At 46.7% G+C, this 23,234-nt stretch overlaps 1 protein-coding gene across 1 annotated transcript; it reads left to right on the top strand.

The window, feature by feature from the left end:
* Positions 1-18,873: 18,873 nt before the first annotated feature.
* LOC100284522 (uncharacterized) lies at positions 18,874-20,009 on the top strand. The gene is made up of 3 exons (NM_001372000.1): positions 18,874-19,111; positions 19,257-19,374; positions 19,476-20,009. Exons 1-3 carry the CDS (start codon positions 18,997-18,999, stop codon positions 19,810-19,812), a joined length of 570 nt encoding a protein of 189 aa, NP_001358929.1. The 5' UTR covers positions 18,874-18,996; the 3' UTR covers positions 19,813-20,009.
* Positions 20,010-23,234: the final 3,225 nt, after the last annotated feature.

The following is a 23,234-nucleotide window of genomic DNA, read 5'->3' on the forward strand; positions in this document are numbered from 1 at the left end:
GTGGTGCTCTCTGCACAAGAGCGGACTGTCCGCGGCCTGGGGCCGGACGGTCCGCGGCCTGGTGCGCGGCTAGGGCTCCTGCCTGACGGCCGGACGGTCCGCGCGTACGCAGGGACGGCGGAAGATCGCCGACGGCGCCTGGATCTCGCTCCCGGGAGGGACCCCGTCGGGGAGTAGAGATCCTAGGTGGTGTCTAGGCTCGGGCTGGCCGACCTAGACTCCTCTAATCGACGTAGAGCCGAAGAGAGACGAAGAATTTGGGGATTGGATAGCTAAACCTAAACTAGACTAGAACTACTCCTAGGATAAAATGCGAAATAGAAGTTGTATTGGTTCGATTGTTGATAACAAATCGGCCGTAGACCTCTCTATTTATAGAGGAGGGGGGCTGGACCCTTTACACAACTGATTCCGAGCTAATTCCGCGAATATAGCTAACAACCGTAGCACAAAACTCGGAACCCTAATCTGTTCTACGCACGCGCGGACCGTCCGCTTGCTCATTTCTGGTTCGAACATATGCCCCCTGCCTTTTGGTGGAGCTGGGCGAACCAAAAGCAACTAACTCGATGTGATCACATCGGTTCTCTTAGGCATCTTGCCACATACTAGGATGGTACTATTTGAGGAAACGCCCATTCAAAGCCTTAGGTAAATCCTTGCCTTGTAATGTTTGTAGTAAATAAGCGTTACCAGACATCACCTGTTTCACTTTATAAGGACCCTCCCAGCTTGGCGACCATTTCCCGAACTTTCGGTCTTTATTCCTTAGAGGCAGAATGGTCTTCCACACCAAGTCTCCTACTTGAAATGATTTTGCTTTGACCTTCTTGTTGTAGGCCCTGGCTACCATGATCTTGTCCTTTTCTATTGCTCCCAAAGCTATCATCCTCTTGTCGGTCACCTCATCAATATTATCCATCATTGAATTATAATAATCAGTAGTAGTTAGATCATTTTGTCTGGCAAACCTGACAGCATTCAAACTTATTTCCACAGGTAACACTGCTTCCTGCCCATAGACAAGCTCAAAAGGAGATACTTTAGTAGCACTATGTTTAGATATTCTATGAGCCCATAAAGCTTCAGACAAAATCTTATGCCAATGTTTAGGATTATCAGATACCTTCTTCTTTATCAAATTAATCAACGTCCTATTACTAGACTCGGCCTGTCCATTGGCCTGAGCATAATATGGAGACGAATTAAGCAGCTTAATTCTGTATAATTCAGCAAATTCATGTACCTCCTTTGACATAAAAGAAGTACCTTGATCTGTAGTCAAGGTCTGGGGAATGCCGAATCTATGAATAATATGCTCAGTTATGAACTCAATTACCTCCTTGTGCGTCATGTTCTTTAGAGCAACGGCTTCAGTCCATTTGGTGAAATAGTCAGTGGCAACTAACACAAACCGATGCCCCTTTGATGATGAAGGATGAATTTCTCCAATAAAGTCTAATCCCCATCCTCTGAACGGCCAAGGCTTGATGATAGGATGTAATTCGGCTGCAGGGACCAACTGTAGGTCGCCGAATTTTTGACACACTTGGCAACCCTTGTAGTACTTGAAACAATCAGCTATCATACTAGGCCAATAAAAACCAGACCTTCGCAACAACCACTTCATCTTTGGAGCTGATTGATGGGTACCACAAATTCCTTCATGTACTTCGGCCATGGCTAATATAGCATCATCTGGGCCCAAGCACTTATCAAAACATACTTGAAAGCTGTTCGCCGAATGTTCTTATCTGTCCTGATATTGAGATTTTGTAAATAATTAAGTATAGGTGTCCTCCAATCACTTGCATCAGCTTCATTGTCAGCCGAATCGATTAAGAGAACATTTCTGGTAACCTCGGACGGTCCGGCGTCATCATGCGGACGGTCCGCGACCTGGGAATTTGGCTCTGCACTGGTTATCAGATTTTCAGTTTTGTGAAATTTCCCTCTCTTTATCCGATAACCTGATGCATCTTGTGCCAAATCGTTAGCTCTATGATTCTCAACTCTAGAAATATGTCGAATACTGAATTCGTCAAAAGAATGGATTATGTTCCAACATTTCTCAAGGTAACTATTTAGAGTACCATCAAAACATTGATATTCTTCTGACACTTGTTGGACAACCAGCTGAGAATCACCAAATACCTTCACATGTTTTACTCCCATACCATTTAAAAGTTCTAAGCCGAATAGGAGGGCCTCATATTCAGCTTGATTATTAGTGCAATAAGTTTTCAATCGGCTAGAGAAGTCAAAGGAAACATTACTTGGTGAAACAAGCACAATGCCAATTCCTTGCCCTTCATTGCAAACCGATCCATCAAAATATAAAGTCCAAGGAGTAATAGTGAGGTATGACATGTCTAGTTCATGAATATCATTAACCCGATGTTCTACAATGAAATCCGCTACGACTTGGCCTTTCATAGATTTCAATGGTTCATAGGCCAAGTCATATTCTATGAGTGCATAAGCCCACTTACCAATCCTACCACTCATAATTGGGTTATGCAACATGTATTTGATCACATCGGCTTGACCAGAAACAGTGCAATGGCTAGACAGTAAATAACATCTACGTTTGGTGCATGCATAAAACAAGCATAAGCATAACTTCTCAATAAAAGTGTACCTTGTTTCAGCATCCACCAACCTTCGGCTTAGATATGTCACCACATGCTCCTTCCCCTCAGTTTCTTGTGTCAGAACAGCCCCAATAACCTTGTCTTCAGCTGCAATGTATAATCTGAATGGTGCTCCTACTTGTGGTGCTTTTAACACGGGAGCCGAAGACAAGTATTTTTTAATGAGATCAAATGCTTCCTGCTGCTCTGCCCCCCAAGTGAATTCGGCATCATTCTTAAGCCGAAGGATAGGGGTGAAGGCATCAATCTTCCCGACTAGGTTAGAAATAAACCTCCGTAAATAATTCACCTTGCCGAGAAACTTCTGCACTTTGACCTTACAAGTCGGAGGTCCCACATTCCGAATAGACTTGATTCGGTCAGGGTCTATTTCTATACCATGTTCATGGATGACAAATCCTAAAAACTTACCAGCCGACACTCCAAAAGCACATTTACGTGGGTTCATTTTCAAACCATACCGACGCATTTTATCAAAGGCTTTGCGCAAATCAGCCATATGAGGACTAAACTCAGCCGATTTGACTACAATATCATCAATGTAGACTTCCACAGTGTTTCCTAACAACTCATGGAAGATCAGATTCATAGCCCTCTGATAAGTAGCACCAGCATTTTTAAGACCGAATGTCATGACAACCCATTCAAATAAACCAATGAAGCCTGGACATATAAAAGGCCGTTTTAGACGCATCCTCTTCGGCCATGAAAATCTGGTTATATTCAGCATTACCATCAAGAAAGCTAATAATTCTATTTCCTGATGCATTATTGATTAATGTGTCGGCTATGGGCATGGGATATTCATCTTTAGGAGTTGCTCTATTTAAATTGCAAAAATCAATGCATACCCTAAGCTTACCTGACTCCTTCTTCTCTACCGGCACAATATTGGAGACCCACTCTGCGTATCTGCACGGTCTAATAAAATTAGCTTCTAGCAGCCGGTGGATTTCGTCCTTGATTCGTGGGAGAAGATCTGGACGAAATGTTCTAGCTTTTTGCTTGAAAGGTCTGAAACCAGACTTAATAGGCAGCCGATGTTCGACAATCTCTCGGCTTAGTCCAGGCATTTCAGTGTAATTCCAAGCAAAACAATCTGAATATTCCTTCAATAGACCGATCATCTCATTTCTAGAATCGGTCTCCAGGGTTTTGTTTGCAAAAGTCGGCCTTGGAGTTTTACCATCTCCTATGTCAATCTCCTCCAAAGGATCGGCCGATGTAAACCCCTATCCTAGTTTATCAAGATCTCTGAATTCCTTTATCATGTCCCCCACAGAGGAATCAGATGATCTTTGTGTGATGGCGGACTTTTCGGTCTCGAGGACCGGATCATCCGTAATACTGTCTTTTCGCTGTGGTAGATGTTCGGTCTTAAAGTCCGAACTATTTTGTGAAAGACCGGACCATCCGGCTTTGAGAGCCAAATTGTCCGTGATCAACGACTCATGAACTTTGTGTGTATTCATCATTTAAACTTTATTTAGGATTTAGCCGATTCTCCATCGGCTCTAGTATTACAGGAATGAAACCTTTCTTATCTATACTTATGAACTGATAATCAGAAAAATCTACTCCTGTGAGACATGTAGCAGTCTCATAAGTCCAGAGTACAGGGGCATCAGCACAGCGATGCAGGCCGATACATCAGCATGTACTTGTTCTACCTCATCGCCTACCCATTGTATTAGCATTTGATGTAATGTAGAAGGTATACATTGATTGGCATGAATCCAATCTCTGCCTAGAATTAAACTGTAATTCCCTTCTACATCAGCGACGAAGAATGCAGCAGCAAGGGTCTTAGTCCCGATGGTTAATTCAACGGACCTGACTCCCTTGGCTTTAATCGAACTATCCCCAACACCGCTGAGGGTCATGTTGGTTTTGACAAGTTCATCATCTTGTTTACCTAATTTTCTGTATAATGAATAAGGCATTAGATTTACAGCCGCCCCTCCATCTACCAACATCTTAGCAATCGGTATTCCATCAATGTGACCGCGCACGAAGAGCGGTTTTAAATGATTTACCGATTCCTTTGGTTTAGTAAAGGCGGCTTCTTTAGGACCAAAATCAAACTGGGCAACAACAGGTTCATCGTCGCCGATGATAGTACAATCGGCAGAAAATGTAATAATATTTACATCCATACCTGGGCGTTCTGGAGAAGCCTCGTAGTCGACCAGGTCTTCTCCCAGCAGGTCGTCCTCTTCCATTGATGTTGTCGTGTCATCGGAGGCTTCCTGGTGAACGGCGGACGGTCCGCACGCGGGGGCCAGACGGTCCGCGCCTGGTGCAGGTTGTCCAGAGACTTCCTGGTGAACGGTGGACGGTCCGTGCGCTGGGGCCGGACGGTCTGCGCCTGGTGCAGGTTGACTTTCTATTTCTGTGGCCGTTTGTTTTGCCTCAACGGCCTTTGGTCTCCATTTCTTTTGTGGTGGCGGGTATAGTGGATGTGTGTCATTAAATATCTTTTCCGCCTCCTTTTCCTGGCTCTCTTTTGCTCTTAGGCGCTGTAATTTTCTCTTTTGGGACCGTGTCAATCCCGCTGGGCACCATCGAGGCATGGAGTATTTTGGATCGGCTGTTTTGTTGGTAGCCGTATCCTTTTTGGTTGTGTTGGCCGATTTGCCAAAAATCATCGGCCCTTTATTATCTTCCTGTATGACAACATCTGCAGTGCCTATTTTGATGATGTCCTTTTTTGTTGTTTTTTGAGTTGCAGCAGGCATATGCCCCCCTGCCGGATTGGTCGGCCTTGAAGGCCGAGTAGTCCGGCAATCCTGTTGGGTTTGTGCCTGGTGACCGGATTGAGCAGTGCTCAATCGGTCTTGTACTGGTGGTGTCAACCTGTCAAAAACAGATGTTTGGGGTGCCCCCCAGGCGGGGTACTGTGGCATCCCAAATGGATATGGTGGCATGCCCCACATTTGATTTGGGACATATGGCGGAGGTAAATATGTGTATGGATATGGCATTGGTGGATATGGAGGTGGAGGTGTCAATGCAGGTATGTTAGGTCTCACTTGTATAGTATGACCTCTCATTTCTTCCGATTGGTGGGGTGGTCCAATCGGCCTGACCTGACGTTGCTCATGAATAGGTGAGCGGGGTCGCTTTGCTGGCCGGTCACTGGGGTCGACCTTCTTTTTTACGTATTTAGACAATAATTGATCAAAAGTTGGGCCGGCTTTAACCAACCGACCAGCTGCCTTGAATGTATTTGTTTTCCACGTACCTATCTCTGGTCGCCGTGGTTTGAAAGTACGTGGACGTTGTGAGTCCTGAGTACGGCCGGACCGTCCGTCGGAGCTCTCCGGACCATCCGGTGGGGTCCCGGACCATCCGCGCCTACGTGCCGGACCGTCCGGGATACGCAGCACGGGTTCCTATATCTGTCTCCCTGTCTGTGCTTGCCCCCCAGTACTGGAGGTTGTGATGGTCACTTTTAGGGTCTCCCCTCCATCGGGAGTCTTCTCGGCTACCACTTTCCTGCAAGAAACTTTATGATCCTCATCGGCCTTTTTAGAATTGCCGATGATTGCCTCTTTGCCTTTGCCTTTATCGGCCGTGTTTGGCCGAACCAGGACTTTCTTGCCCTCGAAGTCGATCACGTTCATTGGAAAGGGTTCTGTATCCACCTGCATTTCCTGAAATTTCAATCGTCCCTCATTAATGGCCGATTGAATCTATCGTCGGAATACATTACAATCATTAGTGGCATGAGAAAATGAGTTATGCCACTTACAGTATGCACGACGTTTTAGCTCGTTAGCGGATGGAACAGTGTGATTTATTTTAATATTGCCATTTTTGAGTAATTCGTCAAATATTTTATCGCACTTACCAACATTAAACGTAAACTTAACCTCCTCTTGCTGTTTCTTTTGAACCGGCTGCAAGGAGGAACAAGCCGAAGATTTGGCCTGTTTTGGCCAAACCATTTCAGCAGCATATACTTCTGCTGATTCGTCATCTGAGCTACTTTGGTCGCATTCTACTATATGTACGTTGTGACGCATTGTTTTAGCAGTTTCTTTGCTCCGGCTTTCGCAAGCCAAAGCCCTTTGGTGTAACTGTGCTAGTGTAAAAAATTGGATGCCTTCTAATCTCTCTTTTAAATAATATCGTAGACCATTAAAGGCTAATCCTACTAGCTGTTTTTCTGCTAGATGAATTTGAAAGCATCGGTTTCTTGTATCGCGGAATCTCCGGATGTAATCATTAACCGATTCGTCTTTTGTCTGTCGCAATGACACTAAATCTACCAAATCCAATTCATAATCACCGGAGAAAAAATGATCATGAAATTTTTGTTCTAGATCCCCCCATGATGAAATGGAATTAGGAGGTAAAGTGGCATACCATGCAAACGCGGTTCCTGTTAGCGATAATGAAAATAAACGCACGCGAAATGCCTCTGTGTATGCCAATTCTCCCAATTGTGCTAAGAACTGGCCTATATGTTCGCGCGTGTTTTTCCCTTGATCACCCGAAAATTTTGCGAATTCTGGTATTCTAGTTCCCTGTGGGTACGGGTGGTGATCAAATCGGCTGTCATAAGGTTTCCGATATGATTGCCCCCCAGGGACCATGCTTACTCCGAGCTTATCTCGGAACGCCCCGGCTATTTCTTCCCTCACTATATCAATGGCAGCCGGTGCAAGACCACCGGCTCTCTGGTCAAACACAGGTGGGGTTGGTTGCATATTAGTATGTTGTCGTTCCCCCCATTGGTTTGAGCTACGTGGTACATTTCCATTTGCCCTATATGGCTCATAGGTTTGATCGTTTCTTTCCGGCCTTTTAGGTGGGGCCGGAAAGCTTTCCTGGGCTCTGGATCCTGAATTAATGGGTTGGTGCATTGCATAATGTGATGGGAAGTGTTGCTGGGACGGGCGAGGATTCAGGTAATAATCCTCCTCAAAAGACTCATGCGTGGACTGTCCGGATACGTACCCGGACCGTCCGTGGTTATATGCGGACCGTCCGTCATTGTATGCGGACCGTCCGACTGGGTAGTTTGGGTTCTGTGTCATATGTGGTGGCTCGGGTGCATATCTAGGCAACTCATTAAAAATAGGCCCGACTGTTGTTGGTCCGGACGGTCCGCGCTCACGTGCGGACGGTCCGGGCATGTGCAGATCGGCTGATTTGCTGCCGATTTGCGGTTGCTCAAGGTACGTGTCCATCGGCATCCCATAAAGGGGTTGTGACTGGTCGTGACAACCTGTAGCCGATGTGTTACGCGTGTTACCTCCTAACTCAACCTCGTGCGAAGGAAAATTGGCGATACTAGATTTATCAAATGCACGTACTAGTCTCTTAAGATCGCTTTGCATACCCCCTATGATGTTCTGCATTTGTTCACGCTGATCTTCTACATAATTTCTAAGAGATTGCAGATCGTTGGTATTACTTACATTGGGGATATCTGTCGTGGGTTGGAGCGAAGCCGGATCCGTCGCCCGATGTCGGACGACCTTGTTGTTCCTGTCCACTTTGTAGTTGGCCAAGAACTTTGCTTTCGCCTCCTGGATCATCCGCTCCTTGTGCTCCTCGAACTGGAGCTGCTCGTCAGCCGGCAAGGTTTCCCAAGTCGGCTCTATGATGTTGCTTGGAGAAATATCAGAACTATCCCTTGAACCGGCCATTGAGGGCCGATTTGATGAGCTTAAATGTGCTCTCCCCAGCGGAGTCGCCAAAAAGTATGTTGACGCCTTTTCGGAGCGCCAAACACTCAACAAGAACCGTGGCGGTGCCCTCTGCACAGGGGCGGACGGTCCGCGCGCAGGGGCCGGACGGTCCGCGGCCTGGTGCGAGGCGCGGTGGTGCTCTCTGCGCAAGAGCGGACTGTCCGCGGCCTGGTGCGCGGCTAGGGCTCCTGCCTGACGGCCGGACGGTCCGCGCGTACGCAGGGACGGCGGAAGATCGCCGATGGCGCCTGGATCTCGCTCCCGGGAGGGACCCCGTCGGGGAGTAGAGATCCTAGGTGGTGTCTAGGCTCGGGCTGGCCGACCTAGACTCCTCTAATCGACGTAGAGCCGAAGAGAGACGAAGAATTTGGAGATTGGATAGCTAAACCTAAACTAGACTAGAACTACTCCTAGGATAAAATGCGAAATAGAAGTTGTATTGATTCGATTGTTGATAACAAATCGGCCGTAGACCTCTCTATTTATAGAGGAGGGGGGCTGGACCCTTTACACAACTGATTCCAAGCTAATTCCGCGAATATAGCTAACAACCGTAGCACAAAACTCGGAACCCTAATCTGTTCTGCGCACGCGCGGACCGTCCGGCCCACAGGCGCGGACCGTCCGGACCGCGGACCGTCCGGCCTCAGGGCCGGACCGTCCGCTTGCTCATTTCTGGTTCGAACAATAATAAAATTGAAACTGTATAAATGCTCGAATAAATTAGGAAAAACTATAACATCCTAGAATCTACAAACATCACTATGTGCTACCAATATTCGCAAGATGCCTAAACATGCCAAATAAAATAATTGGCAACATCTTCCACACCATGCTAGATAAACATCCTTAAATAAGAGTTAATTCAAAATAAAATTTTTGAAAACTTGTTACAAATTTGAATAAGAGTCAACACACTACCGGACACAGCTCCTTTGCCGAGTGCCTAAGGCACTCGGCAAAACCTAGAAAACACTCGGCAAACACTTTGCCGAGTGTAACACTCGGCAAAGAACGCTCGGCGAACTGTACATCGGCCTCTTTGCCGAGTACTTTTTGTCGGGCACTCGGCAAAGCCTTTGCCGAGTGCCATTTGGTACTCGACAAAGAAAAGTCGCCGTCATGGCGCCAAGTGACGGTGACGGATCCTTTGCCGAGTGTCTTCTTTGGCACTCGGCAAAGGAGGCTTCTTTGCCGAGTGTCTAGTGGACGGGCTCTCGGTAAAGAGTCCTCCAGTGGGCCCCTTTGCTAGTCTCTTTGCCGAGTGCGCTGGGCGGCACTCGGCAAATGTAGCTTCTTTGCCGAGTGCCTTGACCACAGCACTCAGCAAAGAAGGCTTTACCGGTTCCCAGGTGTCCTTCTTTGCCGAGTGCCATAGTCATAGCACTCGGCAAAGATACCCTTTGCCGAGTGTTACACTCGGCAAAGTGACCAGGAAGTCCCTTTTTTATTTGTTTTTGCTGTTCCATCCAAACAAACAAAAGATATATATCATTCACATCACATTATATATCATTCGCATTACAGAATCAACACATTTATCATCAACACCATATATATCACAAATATCACCACATAAATCATGTTTCACAGCACATAAGTCTCACTAAGTATCTCACAAGACCAAGTATAACTAACATCACCAACACTCACAAATATAAGTCTGGATCATCACAAAACAGGTCATCAACGAGGTGGGCAACTGGACTGGTTCGGCGAAGGGCTGGACGAAGCGTGAGGGTTGTTCGACGCCGCCGATTGACCCTGCACAGAGAAGAGATTGCATGTGTGAGAACATATGAATATATATCATGCAGTACTAAAATTTTGATACTCACAGGAGTAGTGAACTCAGCAGGGTCAGCTGCAGGGAACAACGGAGGTGGTGGAGCATGACCCTGTGCGGCGCCAAGGCTCTGCATGTACGCGAACATCTCCGCCATCCTCTTCTCCAGCTCCTCACGTTGCCTCCTCTCATCATCTAGCTGAGTCTGTAATATTTCGCCCTAATGTTACGATAATGCAAAGAGAAGATATATAATAATCAATGAACGATGATTAGATAAGGAATAACCTGGAGTTGCTGATTAGACATATAATGCATGTACACTACGTTCCTACCTTCTAATAGGTGAGGATAGGTCCTAATCCCACCCGCGGTTGCGTAGATGGAGTTAGTTTCCATGCTCTACTCCGATCCGAGATAGAATTTCGGCAGCACCTCCCCGCTGTTCTCCGGATACACGTCCTGGCAGGGAGAGTGTACTGTCCGGAGAACAACAGGGAGGTGACGCTGTGGGGGATAGATATCCCCTAGGTCCACTAAAGAAGTAAAAGGCCTCACGAAAGGCCCAAGGGCCCAATAATTCGTAAGGTCGTTCTTTCGTGGTCCTAGGGGGGAACAACCAGCAAGTGAGAATGATATGAGGCCAGATTGGTGCAAACCCGGATGGCCCACATCGTCGGGCAAGCGACTGCAACGGAGACCCGACTTTCCCGCGCTGGAGCTCCCATACAACGGAGCCGTGCGAGGATAAGTCGGCGAGGATCACGCAGGATAAACTCGAGAGGTTCACTATCTTTTAGTTACTTGTTGTTATCATATCCAAGTGTATTGCCCCACGGTCGGGTATATAAGGCCTAGGGGGCACCCCTTCAGAACGATCGACCCTTTACTTAGCCACCCACGTCAACTCTCTATATTCTCAATCCAGAGAGCCCTCTTGTAACCTCATTCACCAAGCATACTCATCAGGACGTAGGGTGTTACGCATCTCTAAGCGGCCCGAACCTGTAAACCTTGTCCACTGTCCCTCGTGCGATCGGCACGAACCATTTTGCTACAGTTGTCGACACCGTCCTACTCCTAAAACACCTTGAGGGGCAACCCCGGGTGTGCGGTCGGACCCAAAACACCGACAGACGCCGAAACTCTATCTCGGACCGGAGTAGAGCATGAAACTAACACCATCTACGCAACCGCGGGCTGTCCAAAAAACATGGACAATTCGAAACTGATACATTTGTAGATAAGCAAAGATCTGCATATCTACACCGTATCTCTTTCGAACGGGAGATGCCTAACTGGGTTACGTGATCTACGACCATGATGCGGAAATAGAGGTTATACCTAGGGTGGCGGTGGAGTCAGGCTAGTGGGGCTGTGGCGGGTCGGTGCAGTGGCGACGCGACGCGGTGCAGGCAGACCCGCAGCGGCTAGGAAGACAAGTATCTTCTCTGTAAAAAAGAAACACAAGTCTGTTAATACAAAAAAAATCGACAGCACCTCACTCAATGCATATCATAGCATGCACATGCAATATCATGGTGGCGGTCTTCACAAAATATTTTCAAGGAATTCAATGCAGTACGACACACATGAATTTCATATACGAATTTCACAAGAGTATCCATGTGCTATGCGTGGCAGAAGACAATTTGTAGTTCTCAAGTAGACATTTCAATATTATTTGGTTATCATTTGTCCTAATAAATTTAGAATATAGATGGATATATTCCACCATATGAATTCAACCAAATAGAGGGTGTTTGATCCATCTGACTAAAGTTTCGAATGTTTAAATATCAATTAAATATAGGTGCTGTTTAAATAGCAAAAAGGAGAGAGGATCGATGGTTCTCACCGATGGCGAAGCTCGGCCGGGCTACTCGACGCAGAGGACGGCGGCGCTCCAGGCACGACAAGTGCACTGACGGCGGACGCGGTGGCTCCAGGGGGCACGGCGCGGGCACGGGCGCAGGGCACGGGCGCGGCGCAGGGCACTGGCGCAGGGCACGGCGGCGCGGGGCACGAGGCACGGCGGCGCAGGGCACGGCGGCGTGGGGCATGGCGGCACGGGGCGCGGCGGCGCGAGTGAGTGAAGAGTGAGCGGCGGCGTGAGTGAGAGAGAGTGAGCGGCGGAGTGAGTGAGAGAAGAGAAGGAGAAGGAGACAACCGGTCGGCATATTTAACTTCTTTGCCGAGTGCCCGTGATCTGGCACTCGGCAAAGATTTTTTTAAAATTTTAAAATACGCTTTGCCGAGTGCCAGATCGGGGGCACTCGACAAAGACGACTGTGCCGAGTGTCCCCTGGGCGATACTCGGCAAATATACTTTTACAATTCTTTGCCGAGTGTCAACCAGCTGGCACTCGGCAAAGGCTGCTTTGCCGAGTGTCATTTCTGGACAGTCAGCAAAGTACATTTTTATTTTTTTTATTTTCTCAACCAAAATTTTTGTGGTGTGTTCCTACACTATATAGACCTACATGTACCATTTTGAGACAATTAGAAAATTGTTTTCTATAGCTAGTAGATTTAGTTCGTTTATTTGAATTTCTTCGAAAAAATCACATTTGAACTGCAGGTCACTCGAAACTTGGAAAACCGTGCATGCAAAAATGATATCTATGCTAGTTAGCACAAGTTACGACCGATTTTAGGAGCGGACCGGAAACTTCGAGCACCATGCTCACTCAACATGGCTGTGAACTTACCATCCAGCTGTTTAAAAATTTTATAAAACACAAACAAACTTAGAAAATCATGAAACTTGTCCACGTGTCATGATATCATATGTAGAGTCTGTGATAAAAAATTTAGAATGTTTGAAGAAAGTTGTGAGACATTATGTATAGAAATCTAAGAGAACTACACATGAAATCATAGAGTTTCAATGTGGATCTCTTAGGTTTGTACACATAGTGCGTTACAGTTTTCTCGAAACTTTTTCAAATTTTTATCACAGCCTCTACATATGATATCATGACACGTGAACAGGTTTCATGATTTTCTGACTTTGTTTGTGTTTTATACAATTTTTAAACACCTGGATGGCAAGTTCACGGTCATGTTGAGTGAGCATGGTGCTCGAAGTTTCCGGTCCGCTCCTGAAATCGGTCGTAACTTGTGCTAAGTAGCATGGATATCATTTTTGCATGCACGGTTTTCTAAGTTTCGAGTGACCTGCAGTTCAAATCTGAATTTTCCGAAGAAATTCAAATAAACAAACTAAATCTACTAGCTATAGAAAACACTGTTATAATTGTCCTAAAATGGTACATGTAGGTCTACATAGTGTAGGAACATACCACAAAAAGTTTGGTGACCAAAATAAAAAAATAAAAATATGCTTTGCCGAGTGTCTACAGAAGACACTCGGCAAAGACTCTTTTTGCCGAGTGCCAGATATTTGACACTCGGCAAAGAGAAGACTTTGCCGAGTGCCGGCTTTCGGCCCTCGGCAAAGACTAATGACCGTCAGCTGTAGACGGTCGCTAACGGCCCTTTGCCGAGAGCCATCTTTGCCGAGTGTTTGACTCTCGGCAAAGCAGTCTTTGCCGAGTGCTTGGCTGTGCCGAGTGTCCTGCACTCGGTAAATAAGCTCTTTACCGAGCGCAGGACTTTGCCGAGTGCGGCGCTCGGCAAAGTCTTCTTTGCCGAGTGCCCGATATAAAGCACTCGGCAAAGTCGCCGGCACTCGGCAAAGTCCCGGATTCCGGTAGTGACATCAATTAGGCAGCTATATACAACATGATAATTGATAGGTTTGCTTAGTTCTAAAATAATAGAGTAGTGTAGAGAGTTCAACACTTCATCAACAAGGTAGCAACACAATAGCATTATTCAGTATATAACAAAAAAACTCATTATTAGTGCAAGTGAACGACTATTAGTGTAATCTATTCATCAAACATGAAGTTATCTAAATCAAAAGAATGAGCAGTTATGGACTGCTGATCCATGTCAGTATCATATGCATCATCTTCTTCTCTATCAAAGGATGAAGCAGGCTCAAATTGATCTTCATTCCATTCATTAATATCAATGAGCTTCATCATCCTCTTTCTACTTCTTGGCTAAACTTCTCTCTTCCTTTTCCCTTGTTCTGTTGCTGACGTGTTTGCACCTTCAACAGCTTCAGTGTCTTTTATTGTTCAGTTGATGCAACTCCAGCGTTCCACTCGTTGCCATTGTCTTCTAGGATATTAGCAACATACTTCTCAATTGGGTCTCTCCATTTGTTCTTTTTTGGCCCGCCATGCAAACTAGAAGTAGCCTACGCTATTCAGCGCTAAATCTACGACATTTCGCGTGCAGCGCTAAATCAGACTATAGCACTTGTAGCTGACGTAACGTCTGAAAGTGAAATATCATAGCTTTAGATCCTCCAAAACGTTGTAGTTGGACTGTAGCGCGCCACTATAGCCGCTATTTTAAACCTTGGCTCTATCATCCCACCTTTGCTCGACTGTGGTGATGCATTCGTGCTATAGGCGGCCTCTAGTGGTGGTGCTCGACATCTTGTTGAAATGCATCGTTGGAGTTTTAGTTGTTGACCTAGTTGAGATCCCAGTTAGGTCTTTTTAGGCAAGTTGAGGTGCTAGCTTGTTGACTTGGTTTGACTAGGTTGTGTTGATGTAGTTTATTTGAGCTTGCAGTGGTATGACATCCTTGGGTATTAATGTGCATTAGCTTGTACGGAATGAGTGAAGCACTTTTTTATTACGTGGTTTTTGGATCCGGTTTTTATATTAAAAAAAGTGGATGAACAATTTTATATTTTTCATCATCATATAAATATTGCGGCAGAGATTTTCCATCTCCTCCGCAAAAAAAAAAAAAAAGAAATAGATAGACCTGATCCTGAATTAAAGTGAGCAGAATGTGATTATTGCCATGCCATGCATGATCACTACGGCCTCAGAGTATCTCCTGATTGCGAGGTACTCAGCTGGCCTTTCCAAACTGTTTGCTCTATACCAATGCTTGGAAGCTCACATGGCTCTTGTCCCACGCAAAATCATGGGTGTGGGCAAGTACGAGCTAACCGGCACATCGACGATCCTATTCCACCCAGCTTCTTCAGTCTGTCCGATAGTGGCAGTACTCTTCTCTTCTGCATACATTCATCTCACATGGCATCCCCAGTTCCCCACTGCAATTTACCCTCGCAAAAGTTCGATACAATTTCTTTCCCTTTTATATCATCGTTAGTGACATAGAAGCGATTAGGCCATGTCATCTTTTTACCCTTCTATATCGCTAGTGATGGCATGAGGGTTAAGAAATTGTATCCGAGTGACATAGTGGGGATTAGGACATTTGCGATGAGAAAAAAAAAGGGTAGAATTTTCTCTTGTTTTAATACGTACGTCGCCATTCCATGACCACTGTGGTGTACGGTGAAATCTCGATCGGGTGTTTCGTTACTGCATGGAGACTCAATATCCATGGATATGGATTATAAGACACTCATTTTGACCTAGCTAGGTAGAGTGCAAGTCAGCGTAGATCGATGGGCCAGACAGACAGACACGGCGTTTGCTTTGCAATGTACTCCAAACTAAAGGACCGGTGAGACGATCAGAAAGAAGGATCAGACAGAAGGATCAGACAGAAGGTAAATGGGAACCAATAAAATTTTGCTGTACAACACTAAAAATATGCACTTCACTTCAATTGAAATAAAACAATATAGCTCACAGGCACAATCGATAGACAAAATCGTTGCGGATCTCGTGGCACAAGAGGTAACTACCTAAAGAGGAAAATAATTAGGAGTTCTAAACAAGATAGACTAAGCAATGACAACCAAGGGGTGCTGAACTAACCATCCCCCTCTATTTATGGGGGGTTATTTATATTTCCTAAACTAGCCCATTTACATAGAGTTTATCCAATCCGCTAGGGACAAAATAGACGAACTTCTAGGCTTTTAATCCAACGGCCACACGCTCCATATGAAGTTGCTTCGCCTTGAAGCTCCCTTCGTTGTGACGCCATGTGTCGCCATCGGTTCCCTCCGGGATTGCCGCCGCCAAGTTTTGAGGGTCAAACTCAGCAAAACCTGCTATCTATAGCGCGGGGTGGTTTTGTGGCTCAACCACCAAACCGTCGTGAGTATCGCACCATGTGCGCATCCCCCATGTCTTGGACATGTGTTCCGCCAGTCCTCAACCATGCCGACAACACGACCCTCTCCGCCACGTCCTCACGTGAGTGTGTCCTATGTGTCAGCCACCACGTGTGGTCACTCGGCTGCTCCGGTCCGTCAGCTAAGATCTAACAATCGTCCTTCACCACTCCCGGTCCATCAGCATGAGCCCGCATGACCTTCACCTCAATTGTTGATCATCGTCACTGTGCTCCACACCTGCACACCACAAGTCGATTGACATGGTTGCACATACATAATCTCACACCTCGGTCAGTCCAAGACTCTACCCGAGACACTACCAGTTGACAATCACTCATCAACAACTCGAACCACAAGAGACAAGTCATCCTTGTGTTCGCAGAACCATTTGCACTCGACAAAGGATTTGTCGAGTGCTACACTCGGAAAATAGCTCTCGGTAAAATAAACATCGGTAAAGGAGACCGAGTACTTTCTGCTGGGAACTCGATAAAGAATTTATTGAATGCTATACATGTTCTCGAAAAAGAAAAGGTGTCATGACGGTGGGTATCACGATGATAGAGTCTTTGCCGAGTGTCTGGATACGACAGTTGCAAAGTAGACAGATTTACTAAATGACTCGACCATAACCCTCGGCAAAGCAAGATTCTAGGGGAGGGGCGCAAGGAGATAGGTCCTTTGATGAGTGCCTGGCACTCGGCAAATGTTGTCTTTATCGAGTGTTATATATTAGCTAGGGCATATGACACAGTTAACGACTATCAAATGCTGACGGCGCTTTATAGAATGGCTAGTTTTGCCAGTGGACCAATACTAAGCAAAATATCTTTTGCCAAGTGTTTTTGTATGCCGAGTGGGCGCTCGGCTGAGACGTGGTTTGTCGAGTGCTCGATATTTGGTTATCGGTAAAAGGTTTTAGCACTCAACAAAGAACACAGTCTCCGGTATTGCGTACGTACGTCTTTCAGTTTTCCGGAAACATGCAGTTCTTCCTTTTGAATCACGCCGGGTCCTTTCCTGGCTTCTTGCGCTGTGCTTATTCTTTCCGGGACGGACAACACAGCCTGCACGAAATGCACAGATGGAGGCCTCGCCATGCACATTCCATGTCTCTCTCCATGCATCTAATGAAGTGGTACAAACAGTGGTGTGATCGAGTAGGTGGCAAGCGCCGAAAGCAATTGAGTCAACTTAATTGGATCGGAGCGCGCGACACCCGCTTCAGTGCTGATGGCAGCCCGTCGTCGTCTCTCGTCTCTTGCCACGAAAGCAGTCTGCGTTGGAACGGCAAACCCGCATATATATGGTTCTCAAGTTACTACACTACATGGTTACTGGCAGTGGTGGACGTAGGACGAAAATTCAGGGGACCAAAAAGACCACATGAGAGCCTTGATTTTCTAGTTCGCCAAGTCTACCGACCGCAGGGGATAAATCATATCGTTGCGACGAGCGAGATCTAGCTTGTCGAGCGGATTGACGTCACGATAAAAACAGGACAAGGTACGGAGGCGCCAGGAAGGGACGAAGTCGGGTGGCGTCGCATCGGGAATGGGTCGGCGGCGGAAACGGGGCAGCGAGCAGACTGGTTTAGGTGGTGTCAGGAAGATTAGAGTCAGACCGGTAGATACAAGGACTAGACCGAGAGGATCCGGCGAGCAGGCTCATAACATGGTTGTTTTAGGACATGTTCCAAACCTCTAGAGCTAACTGTTAACTGGTTTTAGGTGGGTTGGGCCATCTAACAACTAAGAGCAACTCCAAGAGACTAGATACATGGTTTTGTAAAGGTAATTTATCTAATATTAAAAGAAAATTGTATCCAATAGACTCTGTAAACGACTCTTCAAATTTAGTGGCTCTCTATTTTATCATCTTCGCTCTCCAATTTTGGATAGTCTGCTTCACTCTCTATTCAGTCCGTAGGTTTACCGAGTATGTTGGATTAGCCTACACTTTTCTTTAAAATCTATTTTAGAGAGTAGCTAAATCAGTAAATTTGGCTAGTCTTTTTAACTAATCTCTTGGAGTTGCTCTAATACTTATTTGAGGGGTATAGCTAACAATTAGTTGATCCATTATAAACCTCTCGGCTAATTGTAGCAACTAGCTATTAGTTTTAGAGATTTAGAACAAGACTTTATATTATCTAAAACTTTGATTTTTTTTCTACACTCAATATTAAATAATCATTATGCATAAAAGGACCCCCGATCCGCCTCTGGATCCTGGTAGAATTTTGTACTGACCGCACATGCCTCTTGTATTTGTAGCCTGACGAATGCAGCGTTACCGATTGTCTGACGCGAAGCCATGGAACTGGCTCTCGGCAGGTTCAGCCAAATCATTCGCCCGTGGATCCAGGAGGATCCGTCACCCACCCGTAGCATTTCAGCTTGATGGATCCAAGTAGGCATTCAATGGCAGCCAACAACTCTGCAAAGCCGTCGTGGCTGGGTGCCAGAATCTCGCGGCGCATGCAACGGGGCTCGAGTGCCGGTGCCCGGCGCCATCGATCCAGCAGCGCCTCTATATAAGCCCCGCGCGCGCCCGCAGGTGCAGTGTCCCAGTGCTACACTCGCATGAACTAGCATCGGCCGCTGCTCCTCTCTTTCTCCTCCAATCGTCGGTGGTCTTTTTCGGGCCTGAAACATACGGGAGCTAGCAGAGGAGAGAGCTAGCAAAGGAAGAGATCGATCGAGAGAGGTAGTAGGCAAGATGAGCGGCAAGGCTCTCCTAGTTGTCGCCGTCGTCCTCTTGGTGGGCGTAGCCTCTCGGTGCTCGGGCAGCAGGGGCCTGCATCAGCAGGGCGATCACGTTGCTGAACAGAAGTGTACGTGCCGTGTCTCGTAATCTGCTATATATATATATATCTATATTCTTTTCCTTTGACCTAATCCTTTGCCGTGCTCAGCTTGCTGCTGGTGAGCTAATAATCTTGTGCCGTACGTACGTGCTGTCTATTATTTTGTCCAAAGTCCAAACAGACGGTACCGGCAATGGGTACGGAGGTGGCGGCGGCGGGTACGGCGGTGATGGGGGCGGCGGCGGCGGCGGCGGCTACACGCCCGGGTACTCTGGCACCGGGACCTGCGAGTAAGAAGCAAATTAAAACAACCGGGACGCGATCATCATCATCATATATATATATATGAAAACAATGAAAAACTGTTGAGTACGTACGTGCGTACGTGCAGCTACTGGAAGAGCCACCCGGACGCGATCGTCTCGTGCGTCGGGTCGCTGGGCAGCGTCCTCGGCTCCCTGGGCGACGCGTGCAGCGCCTTCTTCGGGGGCAAGCTGCAGACGCTGCAGGACGCGCTGTGCAACGCCCGCGCCGACGGCTACGGCGACCTCCTCCGCGAGGGCGCCGCGGCCTACCTCAACTCCGTCGCCGCCGCCGCCGCTGGCAAGTACGCCTACACCACGCAGCAGGTCAAGGACTGCATCGCCGCCGCGCTCTCGTCCGAGGCCGCCGCCGCCGCGCAGGCCGCCATGTTCAACAAGGCCAACTACGCCTGCCACTATTACTAGCTAGCTAGTCCTCACAGTTTGCCTTCGATCGTCTATCTGCGTCGTCTTTCCATGATGATGCATGACGACGCGCGCCCGTCTCCTTGTCTGGAGCAGTAGTAGTGATGCTTGCTTTCTTGTCGTTGTTTGCTGATGTGAGAAATAAGACGATGCTGGGTAGTAATAGTAATATAATAACGGTCGTTGTTCTTACGAAATGCACCGGTGGATACTCGCGCTTGTTTCTGTCTCGTCAGCGCTACTGGTTGTTGATATGCAATCATAATAATTGTTTGGCTATAGACAAAAAAATGGGTTTTTCACCAATTTTAAAAACCAAAAAATAGCGATAATAATTATGTAAGTGGATCTACAAGTTGGAAAACACAGTAGTACATAATGACAATAAATAATTACGTGAGTGGATCTACAAGTTGAAGAGTTGAGAAGAGAATATGTGCATGAGGTTGATTAGAACGAAATTAAGGAATACTACTCATCAAGAGGTCAAGGTTTCAGCCAAGCAACAATAATAGAGGGGGTTCCCAGTTTTGATAAGTTGGAGAGAGAGAGAGAGAGAGGGGCAAGGGAAACTTAGTGAAAAATTGAAAAACAAACAAGAATTTGGGATGACATTTGGGTGGAGGAATGCCCCCTTAAAGCTAGTGTTCCCACAAAATTTATATAGAATCTGTCTGCACCGGAAAATCACAGCGGAGGCGTGGCAGCAAAAAAAAGTGAAATTTATCATCATATAGGAGGAGTTTTAGGGAAAGGGAGGAACGAGGAATGGAGAAATATGTTGGAGAGGCTTCAGGAGATTAACCTTACTGATGGGGACGACCAGGTTGACTTGGAAATTAGAGAAGACAGGTAAATTCACAACTAGAAGCATCTACAGATTGCACTAGTAGAAAAAGGCTCAAAGCCTGCGGTGCGATACATTTTTACAGGCGGATTCGGTTATCAACCGCCTGTGCTATTTTTAGTGGCGGTTTCTTAAGAAAACCGCCACTAGAAATCGTATTTCTAGAGGCGGTTTCTTATGAAAACCGCCAGTAGAAATCCATGATTTTTTGTGGCGGTTTTCTTAAAAAACCGCCACTAAAAATCGATTTCTAGTGGCGTTTTCTTAAGGAACCACCACTAGAAATCATTTTTATCCTTAATTTTTCGAGTTTTTCAAACGACCTTGTATGATAAAAACCACCAAAATAAAAGTTGTAGATCTTTAAAAGTTATAAAACTTTGTAGTTGACAACTTTTTTATTTGAAATCATTTCGGCTCTCAAAAATTGTATCTAAATTTGTCAAATTTAAAATTCAAATTTTGCAAACGATCTTGGATGAAAAAAGTGTCAAAATGAAAGTTGTAGAACTTCAAAAAAATTTCAACTTTGTAGTTGACAACTTTTTTATTTGAATTCGTTTACGGTCTCAAACAAGCCACTTACACTCATTTATTTGTAATATGTGAGCAACAAAACTACAAACTATACACAAAACATGCTATTTTTAAAATCTGTTTTATGTTTTCTGGAAACGATTTGCACTGGCGGTTTTATTACGTCGACCATGCACACTAAATCGATTTCATTGGCGGTCCTCAGTTATCCGCCTGTAAAAATGATGATTTCTACTGGCCCTTAGCACTGGCGGTTACGAAAAACGCCACTGTAAATAGGTTTATGACCGCCACTATAGAGATTCTCCGTACTAGTGTTGATTAGCTTTAGTGTGCATGGTCGTCCTGTGGATGCAAGAGTGATGGAGATTGTAAGCCGGGCTGATTTTAGCAGCCATAAGTTGGGCTTTATGGAGGAAAAAAAAAACAGAAATGGTCTTGTGTTCTCTAAAACAATCCCGAAACCACCTAAACAAGTAGGCAGTGAAAGAGGATCGATGTCATCTCCAGAGCACCGCGACAAGGTCTCTGAATCCCTTCTCTCCTTCTACAAACACTGAACTCGAGGAGCATAACGATGAAAGTAAAAAAAAAAAAAAAGAGGCGAAGACTTGACTCCTGCAGCATGATATCAGGAGAGATCTGCTGCACGAGTCTTTGAGGTCCCAAGGGTGAGCTCCAGCTCATGCTCGTCCGAGGCGCACTCGTGTATCCGCTCCCCCTCACACGCCTTCAGAAGACCAGCTAGGCGACCCAGCGGCCAGCGTTGCCGTTGCGCTGCCGCCGCCGCCGCTCCCGAAGGCGAAATCGTCTGGGGCGCCATCGGTCATCTGGACATCGTCGTGACGGATCGGCACGCCACCCATCACAGGAGAACACGTCCCCCGCTCTTCCCAGCTGGGGTGCACATCCTCGAGGCGCCGCCGCCGGTCTCCCTGGGGCCTGGACACACCGAACGGGTTCGGCGGTGTCAGGGATTACAGTGGGGCCGTCATATGGGCCTTGGGCTTTGGCCTGGTCGAATAGCACACGGGCATTTTCTACAAGAAGCAAGAGGAACAGCGAGAGGGGGGAAAGGAGAAGAGATACAACATACAACATCATCTTCCTCCTTTCTAGCTGCATCATCTTCCTCATCTGTAGCTAGCTGCTTCTAGGGTTAGATTTCCCCTTCGTTAATCCCCTACGTATTCCCGCTTAGCTTACTCCTGATCTTCCCATCCCGAGGTCGTGTATCCCGGCTTGTACTCATTGTACCGTGAAACCAGTTGTGTTCTGCGCATCTGTCTGTCTGCGATCTGCATCCATCATGGAGTGGGTGCTAACACGGTGCCACGAAGCTGTAGACGAAGGGCCGGCGGACGAAATCCTGGAACCCGGCCAGCCACGCCGGGTCCGGAGCGACCAGCTGGGCTCGGCGGCTGGGACCTGGGAGTTGGGAAGGGACGTATACCTCGCCCCGCCAGACCATGGCGGCCACTGATGGACGATTGGCCGGTTTCTCGTTCTGAACCAGACTGTATAAGATTTGCTTCCTCAACATGCATGAGCCCTGGTTGTTGCCTCCCAAGGTCGCTTTCGCTTTCGAGACGATGCAGCAAGCAACTAACGGTCTTCTAATATGGGGTCCGTACGTAGTACGCCCAACAGTCGGCGCTAGGCCAAAGCATTTGAGCCAACAAACCCCGTTGCCTGCTTCATTCTGATCAGCTGATTCCATAGCACAGGGCAGAAGGGCTCAACGTGTTTGCTGAGACAAGGCATTTCCTATATATGAACGCCGGTTCAAACCGGGGCTCTCTCAAGGTGTCCACGTCACCCAAAATATTTTCACACGTTCGAATTCTAATCAACAGTCACGACCTCGTTCCTGTGACTTCGTTCTTACTTCTCTATATGCCTACAGAACCTTCTTTCTAAAGTATTCTCCTTCCAGCCGCACAACTGTGTTACAACTATAGATGTCTAAACGGGCGGCACGGCCCGGCCCGGCCCGAGCCCGTTTGAGATCAGCCCGTTTGAGCCCGACCTGTTAACC

The sequence above is a fragment of the Zea mays genome, chromosome 6, assembly GCF_902167145.1.
Source record: "Zea mays cultivar B73 chromosome 6, Zm-B73-REFERENCE-NAM-5.0, whole genome shotgun sequence".
Lineage (NCBI taxonomy): Eukaryota > Viridiplantae > Streptophyta > Magnoliopsida > Poales > Poaceae > Zea > Zea mays.

Bases quoted from the DNA above. Each gene is read 5' to 3' on its own strand.
- LOC100284522 (NM_001372000.1), top strand. From the start codon at position 18,997: ATGAGCGGCAAGGCTCTCCTAGTTGTCGCCGTCGTCCTCTTGGTGGGC. The intron at 19,112-19,256 runs GTACGTGCCGTG...TTTTGTCCAAAG, and splicing joins TCACGTTGCTGAACAGAAGT to TCCAAACAGACGGTACCGGC. The intron at 19,375-19,475 runs GTAAGAAGCAAA...GCGTACGTGCAG, and splicing joins TCTGGCACCGGGACCTGCGA to CTACTGGAAGAGCCACCCGG.